The sequence below is a fragment of the Eumetopias jubatus genome, unplaced genomic scaffold (assembly GCF_037043125.1).
Source record: "Eumetopias jubatus isolate StellerSeaLion01/CBP00866 unplaced genomic scaffold, mEumJub1_p1.0 scaffold_12, whole genome shotgun sequence".
Lineage (NCBI taxonomy): Eukaryota > Metazoa > Chordata > Mammalia > Carnivora > Otariidae > Eumetopias > Eumetopias jubatus.
Genome location: NW_028274818.1, coordinates 94,322,995 through 94,337,282, shown reverse-complemented (window position 1 = coordinate 94,337,282; position 14,288 = coordinate 94,322,995). Strand labels below are relative to the sequence as shown.

The window sequence follows — 14,288 nt, the reverse complement described above, 5'->3', positions numbered from 1 at the left end:
CCAGCAGTGTATGAAGGTTGCAATTTCTCCACATTCTCACCAACACTGGTTACTCTCAGGGTTTTAGAAAGTATTATTATTATAACTGTCCCTGTGGGTGCAAAGTGGGATCTCACTGGGGTTTTGATTTGCATATCCCTCATGGCCAATGATGTTGAGCATCTTTTCAGGTGTTTGTTGGCCATCTCTAGATCTTCTCTGGAGAACTGTCCAAGTCCTTTGCCCATTTTTTAACTGGGTTGTTTGTGTTTTTTGTTGAGTTGTTACAGTTCCTTTTTTTTAAAGGGGGGAGGGGCAGAGGGAGAGGGAAAGAGAATCTTTTTTTTTAAGATTTTATTTATTTATTTGATAGAGAGAGACACAGCGGGAGGGGGAACACAAGCAGGGGGATCGGGAGAGGGAGAAGCAGGCTTCCCGCGGAGCAGGGAGCCCGATGCGGAGCTCGATCCCAGGACCCTGAGATCATGACCTGAGCCGAAGGCAGACGCTTAACGACCGAGCCACCCAGGTGCCTTAAGCAGGATCCACGCTGAGTGGGGAGCCCGACTTGGGGCTTCATCTCACAACCCTGAGATCATGACCTCGGCCGAAATAAAAAATCGGACCCTTAGCCGACTGAACCACCCAGGCGCCCCTACAGTTTTTTATATATGCTGGGTACTAACTAGTGCCTTATCAGATACATGGTTTGCTAAAGTTTCTTCTCCCGTTCTGTGGTTGTCTTCATTTTCTTGACGGTTTCCTTTGATGTACAAAATTTTTTTAATTTGATGAAGTCCAATTTACCTATTTTTTTCTTCTGTTGCTTGTATTTTTGGTATCATATCTAAGAAACCATTGCCAAATCCAAGGTCATGAAGATTTTCCCCTAAGTTTTCTTCTAAAAGTTTTATAGTGTTAGGTCTTTGAACCATTTAGAGTTACTTTTGCCTTGTATTTATTTTTACACTTATAATTAGCAATTTTCTTATTTTTTATTTTTTTAAAGATTTATTTATTATTTATTTTGAGAGAGTGAGAATGAGAGAGTACATGAGACGGGGGAGGGTCAGAGGGAGAAGCAGACTCCCCGCTGAGCAGGGAGCCCGATGCGGGACTCGATCCCGGGACTCCAGGATCATGACCTGAGCCGAAGGCAGTCGCTTAACCGAGTGAGCCACCCAGGCGCCCAGCAATTTTCTTATTTTTTAAGTCTTATTTGTTTAAGTAATCTCTACACCCAACGTGGGGCTCAAATTCACGACCCTGAGATCAAGAATTGGATGCTCTTCCAACTGAGCTAGCCCGGCAGCCCGGTAACAAGCAATTTTTAATTTATCACACTGACATTGAGTTTCCTTCTCAGATATGTTTCTTTCCGTGAAGAAAAGTGCACTGAAGAAAAATATCAGCACTATAGAGGGTACCCAAATGTGGCCAAGATGGCAAGTAAAACATAGAAATCCCTGGGCGCCTGGGTGGCTCAGTTGGTTAAGCGACTGCCTTCGGCTCAGGTCATGATCCTGGAGTCCCGGGATCGAGTCCCACATCGGGCTCCCTGCTCAGCGGGGAGTCTGCTTCTCCCTCTGACCCTCCCCGCTCTCATGCTCTCTCATTCTCTCAAATAAATAAATAAATAAATCTTTAAAAAAACAAACATAGAAATCCCTGCAGTCCGAGTGTGGCAAAAGGGGAGGGCGTTTCTCTAGGAGACAACGTCCTCTGGGAAGGGAGGGGTGGGATGTAGCGGGATTCTGAAGGGTTTCTGACCTGCCGTCCGCAAATCCAAGGTCCACAGATCCCAGGTTCTCACAGTTACTCTGTGACCTGAACGTGTCACCTGTCCGAAGTCCTGTTCCCTCAGGAGTAACGCATGAGGATAACTGCCTTGTGTCACGAGACACAAATGCCTTCATGTGAATGAAGGGGTATGTTATAAGACACTCAGCGGGCCTAGACTTAAGTTGGCTGGCGTTTGAACAGGACCCTGAAGGCCGACAAGATTTGCCTGTGTGGAGAGGAGACCGGGAAGCAGTCTAGAGGGAGGCACAGGGAGCCACGCTTGGTGAAAAGCCCGAGGAACAGGGCAGTTCGTGTTGGGGGGGAGGGTGGGGCTGGAGCCTGTGGCCTGCATGACAGTGGGGGTTACCTCAGGGGACACTGAGTGAGAAGCCAAAAGGCTGGTTTCAGACAGGACCTGGTGCTCTGTGTGGCGTATACACTTCTCCAGCCACAAGTCCTTGGGGTCCTTGGGGTGTGGCAACGGTGCAAATCAGGCTCCAAGTGTCTGGGAGCTTACCGGTTTTTTTTTTTTTTTTAAGTATTGTAACCCTGTGTGACAATATAATCCTCTCTTCCATCTGTCTTCAATCTCCTTTCCCATGCTTAGGCCGCCGTAGAGCACCTGTTCCAGGGGAAATGGGGACCTCTCTCGGAGGTTACTCCACGTGTCACATATGGGTAGGAAATCAGTTGAGTAGGATTTAATGTGACTTGGATCAGGACAAACCTGAAAAGGAAATCAACGTGCTGTTGATCTCCACTCCATCCTTATCTACATATTTACCGTTTAAAAAGGGATTTTTACCAATTGGAAATCAGCAAACAGAACCCAAGAATCCAAAGTTAAGCCTTCCTCTTATCTCAGATCCTCAATCCTCCCCAGAAGCCACTGTCCTTTCCAGGCACTTAAGTATACCCTCCCCAAATAGTCAGATAGACAGAAGAGTTTTCCATATGGCCAGACCCTTACTGTTGAGAACATTTGATCTGACGTGTCGTTTTGTAGATGAGGTGACTGGGCCCCAGAAACGTGATGACTAGAGCTATTTCAGTTCACACCTTCATGCAAATACTTGGTAACAAAACAGTATACATATATTTTATTTACTTTTATGTTTTATGTATTATTTTTTTTTTAAGTAGACTCCATGCCCAACGTGGGGCTTAAACTCATGACTCCTGAGATCAAGAGTCGCATGCTCTACCAACTGAGCCACCCAGGTGCCCCGACGCCATATTTACTTTTATTTTTATTTAAATTATACATATCTACATTTACTTAATACATAAAATTATTTTATTTACCCAACTATATATGTGGCTTTCTTTTTTTTTAATTTAATTAATTTATTTATTTGACACAGCGAGAGAGGGAACACAAGCAGGGGGAGTGGGAGAGGGAGAAGCAGGCTTCCCGCGGAGCAGGGAGCCCGATGCAGGGCTCAATCCCGGGACCCTGGGACCATGACCTGAGCCGAAGACAGATGCTTAACTGACTGAGCCACCCAGGTGCCCCCCCCTTTTTTTAAAGATTTTATTTATTTATTTGAGAGAGAGAGAATGAGAGACAGCACGAGAGGGAAGAGGGTCAGAGGGAGAAGCAGACTCCCTGCCGAGCAGGGAGCCCGATGCAGGACTCAATCCCAGGACCCTGGGATCATGACTTGAGCCGAAGGCAGACGCTTAACTGACCGAGCCACCCAGGCGCCCCATGGCTTTCTATAGCTTAATCAAAGTTATAGTCAAAATATAAATATATACAAGTTCTTAGTTTTCAAAAATTAAAAAAACAAAACAAACAAACAAAAACTTCTCTGTTGATGTTGAGGATGGAGGAGGTGTTCTGAGGGTGAACACATTGGTGCTTTTTGGAAGAATCACGGGGGACCAGACAGGTGAGAAGAAGCCAAGGGGGCTAGAGGCTGGAGAACCTGTCAGAAAGTCACTGTGGTCGTTCAGGGATGAGAACCAGGGCGTGACAGTGGCCTGGGGCAGGGCGAAGAGGTGGGCAGGCTCGGCAGGGGTGCCATAGGCCTGAGGACCTACTGACAAATGTGGTGCAGAGGAGGGCCCGGAGAGAAACAGAGCTGGTGAGCCTGGATGACTGTGATGTGGACAGGTCTGTTAGGCAAATGGACAGAAAGAACAAGGCCTCAAGGACAGGGACAAGGCTAAGCAGCTGACATGGAAGGATTTTTGGAACTGAGCACATGGAGCAGGAAATGTTTGAGGAAGAGAAGGTAAAGGAAGGACGTGGTTCTGAGCCTTAGGGACACGGTGGTTAGGAGGAACCAGGAGGGTAGGACTCAATGTGAGAAGTCTTAGGGAGCCACTGTAGGTTCTCGAGCAGAGGAGTGACTCATCCTGGACTCTCAGAGGCAGAAAGGATCGCCCAGTCCTGGGACCCTGCTCTTGTTCCACATCTGAGGACCACATTCCTAAAAAGCAGCCCCTAATACACCCTGTGGGCATGCACATCTCCAGGGAAGAAGGCGCATCCTGTTCTCCTGGCACCAGCAGGAACCCCCCCCACCCGACCCCGGCCCCCTCCCCTTCCTATCAGTAGGCAGCTGTCCTCATGAGAAGGGTGGGGAGGTAAGCAGCCTTCCCAGGCTGCACCTTCTCAGCTCTTGCATCCTGCCTGAGAGCGTCCCCCACAGAGCAGAGGGTTGCAGTCTCAGGTCACGGCCCCAGGCCCTCCCAAGTTACACACTCCCTGTGGCTCTCGGGACACGGTTTCCAGGCTCCTGGCTCTCCTGCCCACCGGGCTGAGGGCTGTGCGCTCTGATGAGAAAGAATGAGGCAGCCCCAGCTAGAGTTGGTCCACTCTGAACTCCCATATCATCTCATTTAACCCTCCTGTCTCTTTGGGAACCAAGGCTCATCCCCTTTCCAAAGAAGAAGCCAAATCTCCAAGAGGCAAAGTGAGTTGCCCAAGACCACCGAGCAGTGAGGACAGAGCAGAGTCCGGACCAGGGTCCACCTCTAGGACCTCACTGCTCTCACACAACCTGGGTCTTGGGACACAAGGGTCTGTGTTAAGGGGCCACGTGGAAGGCTGCCGTGCGGTGGCTGAGAGGAGCATGGCAGTGGGCTGTCTGTGAAAGCCAAAGGGGGGACAGTCCTCATCTTTCCAGGAGGGTCTCCTTTCTGGCCCCCGTGCCATCTGACTGTAGGCAACAGGACAGCACGCTGTCACCTACAGAGTGCCCTTTGCTTCTCTAGGAGCAGGACAAGCAAACAGTTGCTGGAGAATGGCTCAGCCTGAGCAGGGGCACTCCACCCTTGCCCATTCCTCTCTCCAGCTCCTGGAGCAAGATGAGGGAGAGGATGGCAGAGCGGCGCTCTCTCTGCCCCCCAGACACACATGAGCCATTCTGAGAGCTGTGCTTAAGAGCCGTGTGGCTCTAAAGGCAGGATGTCTGGATTTGAATCCAGCTCTGTCACTCTGGATTTGAATCCAGCTCCGTCACTAGTTGGCTGTGTACAAGTGACTTACTCTATCCTCGGGATGGTAACATTGGTGCCGTGAGTTGTCGTGAAGGTCCATGGAGCCCTTGGAACAGCGTCTGGCACATAGTAAATACTCAATAAATGTAACTACTCAGAAGACATCATCCTTATACTTGTTACCCTGAACCTGGGGGACACACCAAGGGGTACAGAATCAGTACTACCATTAACTGGGTGTTGGAGCACCCAGAGTGGATGATCACAGATATACTGAAACCACCTCTCAGCCTCAGGGTTGGAGACACAATAGAGCGACAGGGTCTGGCACACTGGAAACCCCTTGTAAGGAAGGAAGCTACAGCCCAGCCAGTGGCTGCCATGTGAAATTTGGGTCTTGTTGCCACATCTTTGGATTTTCCAAAGAAGTGGGAAATTTGGATTTGTATGTGAAATGTACTGATTTTTAAAGGCGGCGATTAATTCGGCTAAACACACACACACACACCACCACCACCACCACCACCACCACCACCAAAAAGGGTGTAGGCCAAATTAAACTCTTTTGTAAGCCTCCAGGGTGCAGTTTCCCTATCGTCCCCTCCCTGCCCCCCCCCCACCTCCCCCAGACTTACTGCCCCCAGGCCAGGTTAGGCTTTTGCAACCATTGCAGGGAGGAGACAGTAGTGAGGGCCGGGTCAGATCCCAAGTCTGCCTCTTCCTCATCTGTCCCTCAGAGTGAGGGGTGGACAGCGGGGGGTGTCTGAACTATGAATGTGATTACGCAGCCAGAGCCCAGCTTTGCCCAACTTTGCCACATCTGTCCCGCCTGGGGGTTGATCCAGAAATGGATGGATGAGGCAGGAGGATGACTTCATCTCCTGCACTGTGTGAACTGAGCACCTACTACATGCCAGTCTGTTCCAGGAGCTGGGGAGACAGCAGTGAGTCCAAGAGGCGCAGACATTAAGGTGTGTGCATGCACGTGAGGAAGGCACGGGTATAGGCAGACAGACGGCAAACATGCACATGTTCGTCAGGAGTTGATGCGTGCTGTGCTGTGAGAAACAGAGCAGAGAAAGGGAGAGCAGGAGAGACAAAGGCCCTGAGGTGGGAGTGAGGTGTCAAAGGTAATGGGAGCCAGAAATAAGACGGGGATATGTGTGGCTGGGAAGCTGGGTGAAGGAGACAGCGTTCTCAGGATTTTAAGGGTTTCTCCTGCTATGAGCCAGGTACCTCCTGAGCTGCCGGGAACAGCCGTCCCTGGTCAGGGAAACACCCCCCCCACCCCGACTTCCCTCCTGCCACCATGGCAGCTCTGAGGAGAGCTAATGGGGGAAGAAGCGTGCTACAAATCCATCCTGGCTGCACTGGTCCCCTCAGCCCAAACTCTGGCTGCCAGGACTTATTACTTCATTTAAGCCATTCTCAGTCTGTAGGATGTTCCCTCTCGGCACCTGCCCAGCCAGTCCCCGCTCCCACCCCACAACCCAGGCATCTGAGCCCCATCCCTGGGTCTCAGTCCCAACAAAGGCAGGCCCCAGGGGACAAGCAGCCACCAAATCCGAGATCAGGCTTGAGGCTGGCAGAGCCCCTTTGGGATGGAGAATGGCCAGCAATCCAGAGACCCTCCACTGGCATCTGGGCTTCCCCCCCGATGACCCGCTCCCGTGGGAGACCGAGAGAGGGGCGTCTCAGCCACCTCCCCGCTCCCCATGCTCTTTTTTTTCCCAGGCTGCGGGAGGCAAAGGGTTAAATCCCATAGAGCTGATGCTCTGACTCCAGGCTAGAGGGGCCCGGGAAGCTGGGGTCACTTCCTGCTCCGTCCCAGTCACCCTGAACTGGTCCCCGGGTCCTCAGCCTGGGATCACCCCTTGAGAAGGACCCCAGAGTCCTCGGCGTCCAGCCCGCCCCCCAAGGCAGGGCATTCAAGGGGTTAAGTCCCCTGGGGCTGACTGCCTTCCGGCCTTCCCCAGACCCCAGAGCCGTGAGTTGGGGACGCCTGGGTTCCTGGGGGGTGGCCCGGAGGGCCCGGGACGGCCGTCGGGAACAATGGGGCGCGGGAGGCGGGGGCGCGCGGGCCTGCGCCCCCTCCCCGCCCCGGGCGCTGGTGGGGTGGGGGCCGGGCAGGGGCCGCGAGGGGCCGAGGATTCTGGGAAGAGCGCGAGGGTCTGGCTGTGGGGGAGGGGAGGGAGGGCGTGAGCATTCTGGGAACAGGGAATTGGGCGGCCGGCGGGGCCGGGCCGCCGCGGAGCGCCGGAATCCTGGGGGCCCTGGGGGCGGGGGAGGCCAGGATGCGGGGCTCCGGCCCGGGAGCCGGAAGAGGGTCGCGGGGACCGGCCCGAGCAGAAGTCCAGGGTCTGCGCCGGTGCGGGCGTGGGGGGCGGGGGGGGGGGGACGGGGCCCGGGCGGCTGCATTCCCGCAGCTGCCTCCATGTCAGGTTCACCCTGGGCCGCTCTCCACACCTCTCTGCGAGGCAGCCTCCTCCTTCTGTCCTTCCCTCCCACCTTCCCTCCGCTGTGGGGCCGGCCCGAGGTCCAAGGCGGGTGCCCCGGGGCCTGTTCCTGGGTGGGCTCCCAGCACTTCTTGCCTCCCTCGGTGCTCCCACTTTCCTACTCCATGGCGGCCTTGGCTTTAACCCTTTCCCTTCTGCTCGGGACCGCTGAGCTTGAATTTCTCGGGACAGTCAAGGTACATAAGCTCTTACCTGTCCTAGGCAAGCCCAGCAGGCCTCTTCAGAATAGGCAGCCCCCAGCGCGGCGGAGGCCTCTGCTCCCACCGCTCCAAGGACACTTACAGATGGGGGAGGGGGCATTTCATACCTAAAGAGCTGCAGAGATGAAGAAATTAATTTACTTCCCAAAATCCAACTCCCGTCTCTCCTACCGCTATTTGGCAGGGTTCAGCTCACGCCTGCTTCACTTCGGTTGCTTCCTAGCTGCCTCCTCGTGAGTCTTGGCCTTGTCTTCCTGCACCACTGCCCCCATACACACGGTGCCCCTCCCACACAGCCGCTCGAAGCCCGGACCCTCCCCAGGGACTCTGTTAAGGCTCTAAACATCGTGGAAACCTAGAATTTAGCTCCTGAGGCCTTATTCCCTCAAGCTGGAATCCTATCACCCGTTTTGGAGTGATAGCTAGGTGTAGCTAAGTTTTACCAGGAGGCCACTCTGAATGCCTGTTCCTTTGGTGCCAGCCTCTTGCAAACTGACCTTTAAAGGCATTAGACCAGATGGGTTTTCCAGGAACGAGGGGCATCTCACTCATTCACCTTCATTCACTCAACAAAATGTGTAAGGCACCTCTTAGGTGTCAGGCACCGTCCTAGGCATGGGATATAGCAACAAGAAAATAAACGAAATAGAAGAAGGGGTGCCAGGATGGGAGTGTTAATGGGGGGCTTCAGCGGGGAGTACAGTTTTGAGGTCATCCGCGCAGACTGTTAGGCCTAGTCACTGGATGCAACAAGCCAAGGAAAGCGGATGGTCCTGGGAATTTCTCTGCCTCGTGACCAGCAGGTTCTGTCTGAGCTTTCCTCATCACCCGTCTCCTGCCAGCCGTCCACATTTAGGAGTTTCACGTGACTCCCAAGGTCATCTCCCTTGCAGAGGCTGGGGCGAGCCAGACCCAGAACCTTGCATTTCTGGTCACTTCCCAGCCTGTGATCTGGGAGAAATCTCCCTGAGTGTTGATTTCCTGATCTGTAAAATGGACAGCCTGATTCCTGGGTCCCCTCGCAGGCCTGTGAGGAGGATCGGGAGAGAGGAGGAGGACAGCATGTGCACCAAGCACCAAGTCAGCGGCTGGGCGGTCTCCACACACTTTCCCCTTCTCCCTTTCCTTTTCATTTCCCTCTCAAGGTCATCTCTGTAGAAGCCCCCCGTGGCTTCAAGCTGCCCCCCCCCACCCCCCGACACACACACCTCTGGCTTGAACTTCTTTCTGTGCTTGGATAACGGGAAAGTGCCCCAGTCCTTTTGGAGGGCCCCCATCCCCTCAGGGAAATCTGATTGCTTTCATGCTTTCTTTTTTTCTTTTTCCTTTCTCTCTCTCTCTCTCTCTCTTTTTTTTTTTTAACTCTTCAAGCGTTCCAGGCACTGTCAGCTCTCAGGGCTCATAAGGAAAGTTTATTGGTCCCAATTAGCAGCCCCATTAAGGAGGAAAATTAGAGTCTTAATGAGCTTCCTCTGATTAGCAAAATAACAGGTTTCCCAGCCTCTGGGCATCAGAGGGGTGGGGTGAGAGCCTCCTTCCCCTGTGGGTGTCAGATACTTCTCTAGCCCCCAGTCTGGGTTCAAATGGTTATGACTGATGAGCTTTTAATTACACACTTAAATTCACCTACTGGCTCAGTTGTGATCTTAAGATCTGGAGCGGGAATCAGGCCTGCAGGGGTAGGGGGGCCACGGTGAGAACTGATGCCCGGAAGAATGGGGAGGTGGGAAACTGAAGTTCACATGAGGAGGAATAAGGCCTGGGGCCGGCAGGTGAAGGCGTGGGGGCTTGGAGAGTAAAGAAAGGCAGATCAGCTCCCATTGTGTGTTCCTCTCTTCTCCCTCTCCGCCAGGGTCCCTGGAACACTGGGCAGTCCTGAGCTCTGGGATGGAGCCTGAGTCGGCGCTGTGGGGCCCAGATCTGCAGGGTCCTGAACAGAGCCCCAACGATGCTCACAGAGGTGAGGGGCACAAGAAGGGACTGCAGTCCTGACAAGACAGTGGCCCCAGTTCAGGGAGGGGCCCAGACTCTGGGGGACACCCAGGGGAGGGAAGAAAGACCCAACCCTGTGTTCTGAAAGGAGATGGGGGCTGGAGACTCCCTTTCTCTCTGTAGGTGCCGAGAGTGGGAACGAAGAGGAGAGCCCTCGGCAGGAAAGTTCTGGGGAGGAGATCATCTTGGGAGATCCAGCTCCGAGTCCAGAATTCAAGGACCCATCAGAGATGCCCCTGGAGACACCCTCTCAGGATCCCTCTGTCCCCCAGGACTCCCCAACCCCACTGGGTCACCCCAGCCCCTTGGACCACCAGACCCCTCTGGATCCCCCCGCCCCCGAGGTAGTCCCTACCCCGTCTGACTGGACCAAGGCCTGTGAGGCCAGCTGGCAGTGGGGGACTCTGACCCCGTGGAACAGCCCCCCGGTGGTGCCGGCCAACGAGCCCAGCCTGCGGGAGCTGGTGCAGGGCCGCCCATCCGGGGCCGAGAAGCCCTACATCTGCAATGAGTGCGGCAAGAGCTTCAGCCAGTGGTCCAAGCTGCTACGGCACCAGCGCATCCACACGGGCGAGCGGCCCAACACCTGCTCCGAGTGCGGCAAGAGCTTCACGCAGAGCTCGCACCTGGTGCAGCACCAGCGCACGCACACGGGCGAGAAGCCCTACAAGTGCCCCGACTGCGGCAAGTGCTTCAGCTGGAGCTCCAACCTGGTGCAGCACCAGCGCACGCACACGGGCGAGAAGCCGTACAAGTGCACCGAGTGCGAGAAGGCCTTCACCCAGAGCACCAACCTCATCAAGCACCAGCGCTCGCACACGGGCGAGAAGCCCTATAAGTGCGGCGAGTGCCGGCGGGCCTTCTACCGCAGCTCGGACCTCATCCAGCACCAGGCCACGCACACGGGCGAGAAGCCCTACAAGTGCGCCGAGTGCGGCAAGCGCTTCGGCCAGAACCACAACCTCCTCAAGCACCAGAAGATCCACGCCGGCGAGAAGCCGTACCGCTGCACCGAGTGCGGCAAGAGCTTCATCCAGAGCTCGGAGCTGACCCAGCACCAGCGCACGCACACCGGCGAGAAGCCCTACGAGTGCCTGGAGTGCGGCAAGAGCTTCGGCCACAGCTCCACCCTCATCAAGCACCAGCGGACTCACCTGCGCGAGGACCCCTTCAAGTGCCCGGTGTGCGGCAAGACGTTCACGCTGAGCGCCACGCTGCTGCGGCACCAGCGCACGCACACGGGCGAGCGGCCCTACAAGTGCCCCGAGTGCGGCAAGAGCTTCAGCGTCAGCTCCAACCTCATCAACCACCAGCGCATCCACCGCGGCGAGCGGCCCTACATCTGCGCCGACTGCGGCAAGAGCTTCATCATGAGCTCCACCCTCATCCGCCACCAGCGCATCCACACGGGCGAGAAGCCCTACAAGTGCTCCGACTGCGGCAAGAGCTTCATCCGCAGCTCCCACCTCATCCAGCACCGGCGCACGCACACGGGCGAGAAGCCCTACAAGTGCCCCGAGTGCGGCAAGAGCTTCAGCCAGAGCTCCAACCTCATCACCCACGTGCGCACCCACATGGACGAGAACCTGTTCGTGTGCTCCGACTGCGGGAAGGCCTTCCTGGAGGCGCACGAGCTGGAGCAGCATCGGGTGGTCCACGAGAGGGGCAAGACCCCAGCCCGCAGAGCTCAGGGCGACAGCCTGCTTGGGCTGGGCGACTCCGCCCTGCTGACGCCACCCCCAGGAGCCAAACCACACAAGTGTCTTGTCTGCGGAAAGGGCTTCAATGACGAGGGCATTTTCATGCAGCATCAGCGGATCCATATCGGCGAAAACCCCTACAAAAACGCAGACGGCCTCATCGCTCACCCGGCCCCCAAGGCGCCTCAGTTCCGACCCCCCAGGCTCCCATTCGGAGGCAATTCCTACCCAGGGGCTGCGGAGGGCAGAGCTGAACCCCCGGGACAGCCCTTTAAAATGCCCGAGGGGCAGGAGAGCTTCAGCCAAAGGCTGGGCCTGCTCTCTTCCAAGTCCTACATTTGTTCCCACTGTGGAGAAAGTTTTCTGGATCGCGCTGTGCTCCTCCAACATCAGCTCACCCACGGCAACGAAAAGCCCTTTCTCTTCCCTGACTATAGGATTGGTCTAGGGGAAGGCGCCGGGCCCAGTCCCTTCCTAAGTGGGAAGCCCTTTAAATGCCCTGAATGCAAAAAAAGCTTTGGCCTCAGCTCTGAGCTGCTGCTGCACCAGAAAGTCCATGCAGCTGGGAAACCCCAGAAGAGTCCGGAGCTGGGGAAGAGCTCATCTGTCCTCCTGGAGCACCTCAGGAGCCCCCTGGGGGCCAGGCCCTACACCTGCTCAGATTGTGGGGCCTCCTTTCTCGATCGCCTGGCACTCGCCCGGCACCAGGAGACCCACACCCAAGAAAAGTCCCCCACCCCTGAGGAACCCCCTGCAGAGCCAGCCACCCTGTCCACAAGCCAGGAAGGGGAGGGAGAGGCCCCCACCCCCACGGGGGGCAGCAGCCACAGGGACGGGGAGAACCCCAAGACCCTCTTGGAAGAAAAGCCCTATTTGTGCCCTGAGTGTGGAGATGGCTTCACGGAAGTCGCAGCCCTCCTCCTCCATAGGAGCTGCCACCCAGGGGTCACCTTGTGAAATGGGTCTGGAGACCAGGGGCCTCTCTCTCCTGAGAGGAACACTGGAGCTCCCCAAAAATCATATGGGGAAAGGAGGAGAACCCTATCAGGTTGTAGAGAAGCGGAGGATAAAGAACCCTGGGTAAAAATAGTGCTTTTACATCAGTGATGAGAAACCCTATAAAATTGTTGGTGGGAACCACTTAATAAGGCAGTAGAGAAAAACTGTTGGGTTAGAAACCCTATAAATATGTAGGAAAAAAAAAAAAGCCCTTTAAGTCTGTAGCAGAAAAACCCTATAAACCATAGTGGATAAAAGCCCTATTAATTGTAGGAAGAGGTCCCAATACGTCTCTAGACAGCCCTATAAAACTGTATCGAAATCCTTGTGAAACTATAGGGTCGGGGAAGTGCAGGGAATCCAATGGCACTGACTCGAGAGGAGTGACCCTCAGAAGGTGTAGAAGAGCCTCCCATGAACTTGTTCCACAGTGTTCTCTCCCCCTGGAGCTCAGAGGGAGCCTCTCTCCCAGAAGCCTTGGACAATGACACCGAGGAAAACGCTCAGCTGGGGACTAGTGTGGGGAGAGGTGAAAAATAAGTGATGAGGAGCCCCCAGGCCCACAGAGAAGAAACGACCCAGGGAACTAGGAAGAGAAAGTTCAGCTTGCTGCCCTGGGGGTTCCTTGGGGGATGAGGCCAATCTTAGGTGATTGTGTGTTAGAGGAAGAGGCCCACGGAATTCCTTATGAGGAAGAACCCAAAAATGGGGAAGGAAAAAGAAAAAGCGATGTCAAGCCCTTTTAAAGGCTGAAGTTTGGGGTGCATAGAAACTTCTAAAGAATCCTGGAGAACCATCACAAAAAATTAGGGGGCAGGGAGGGATTTCTGTTAGAGTGCTTTGAGGAAAGCAAACCAAGGTGGAGCCGTGTCCGGATGGAACCCAGCAAACTCGGGGCTGCCCAGTCCTCCCCGTTTCCAGGAGCTTGTTAAGCTGCAAACGCAAGCAGATCCCAGCTCAGGCCGTCAGGCCCCCCCCCCCAGCCAGGCAGGATGGGGGACTTCTACTCTGAAAGGCCTCCAGGGATGCAGGGTCCCTCCTGCCCATTCTCAGGTCTCACTGTCAGGAGGTGTCTCCTGCAATCTAACTGCCACCAGTCTTGCTGCCGTGGCAGCTCACTTCCTCGAATTCTGTCCTCAGTGGAGAGGGGGAACCGCTGCTAGTCGACCTCCAAAGAATAAAGCCCTTCAGAGACTCAAGGCCTGTGTGTGGTTAAATCCTCCCTAGACTTCTCTTCTCCAAGTCAACGAGAGCCACGTGTGGGTTCTCTGTGGCAACGAGGGACAACAAGTCGACAGAATAGAGTGCTCTGATTAGCCAGCAACCTGCTTTTCAACCTCACTCTTTCATCTGAGCTGTTAGCCAGGCTGCTGGCAGGCTGAGCCAGCTGGCACGTAGTGGCGGGCATCCAAACACCCCACAGACTGGGCCATAGGTCCCTGAAGAGCATCCGGAGGCCTGGCCACCTTCCTCACCCTGGTACTTGGAGCGCTCCGAGGTGGTGATGACCCAGCCCGATCATGGCCTTGGGAGGGGACAGATCCCACCCACTTGGCTCCCCTCCTCCTTAGCCAGAAACCTTCAGAGAGCAACGGAAGGATGAGAAACCCACTCCCCTGCCAGGCCCATCTCCTGTCCTCACACACCACACGGTAACACTCTTTCATTAA

At 55.0% G+C, this 14,288-nt stretch overlaps 1 protein-coding gene across 1 annotated transcript; it reads left to right on the top strand.

The window, feature by feature from the left end:
* Nucleotides 1-7,030: 7,030 nt before the first annotated feature.
* On the top strand, nt 7,031-13,817 carry ZNF629 (zinc finger protein 629). The gene is made up of 3 exons (XM_028109953.2): nt 7,031-7,198; nt 9,780-9,887; nt 10,043-13,817. Exons 2-3 carry the CDS (start codon nt 9,815-9,817, stop codon nt 12,574-12,576), a joined length of 2,607 nt encoding a protein of 868 aa, XP_027965754.1. The 5' UTR covers nt 7,031-7,198; nt 9,780-9,814; the 3' UTR covers nt 12,577-13,817.
* The last annotated feature ends 471 nt before the right edge of the window (nt 13,818-14,288 follow it).

Bases quoted from the DNA above. Each gene is read 5' to 3' on its own strand.
- ZNF629 (XM_028109953.2), top strand. From the start codon at position 9,815: ATGGAGCCTGAGTCGGCGCTGTGGGGCCCAGATCTGCAGGGTCCTGAA. The intron at 9,888-10,042 runs GTGAGGGGCACA...TTCTCTCTGTAG, and splicing joins CCCCAACGATGCTCACAGAG to GTGCCGAGAGTGGGAACGAA.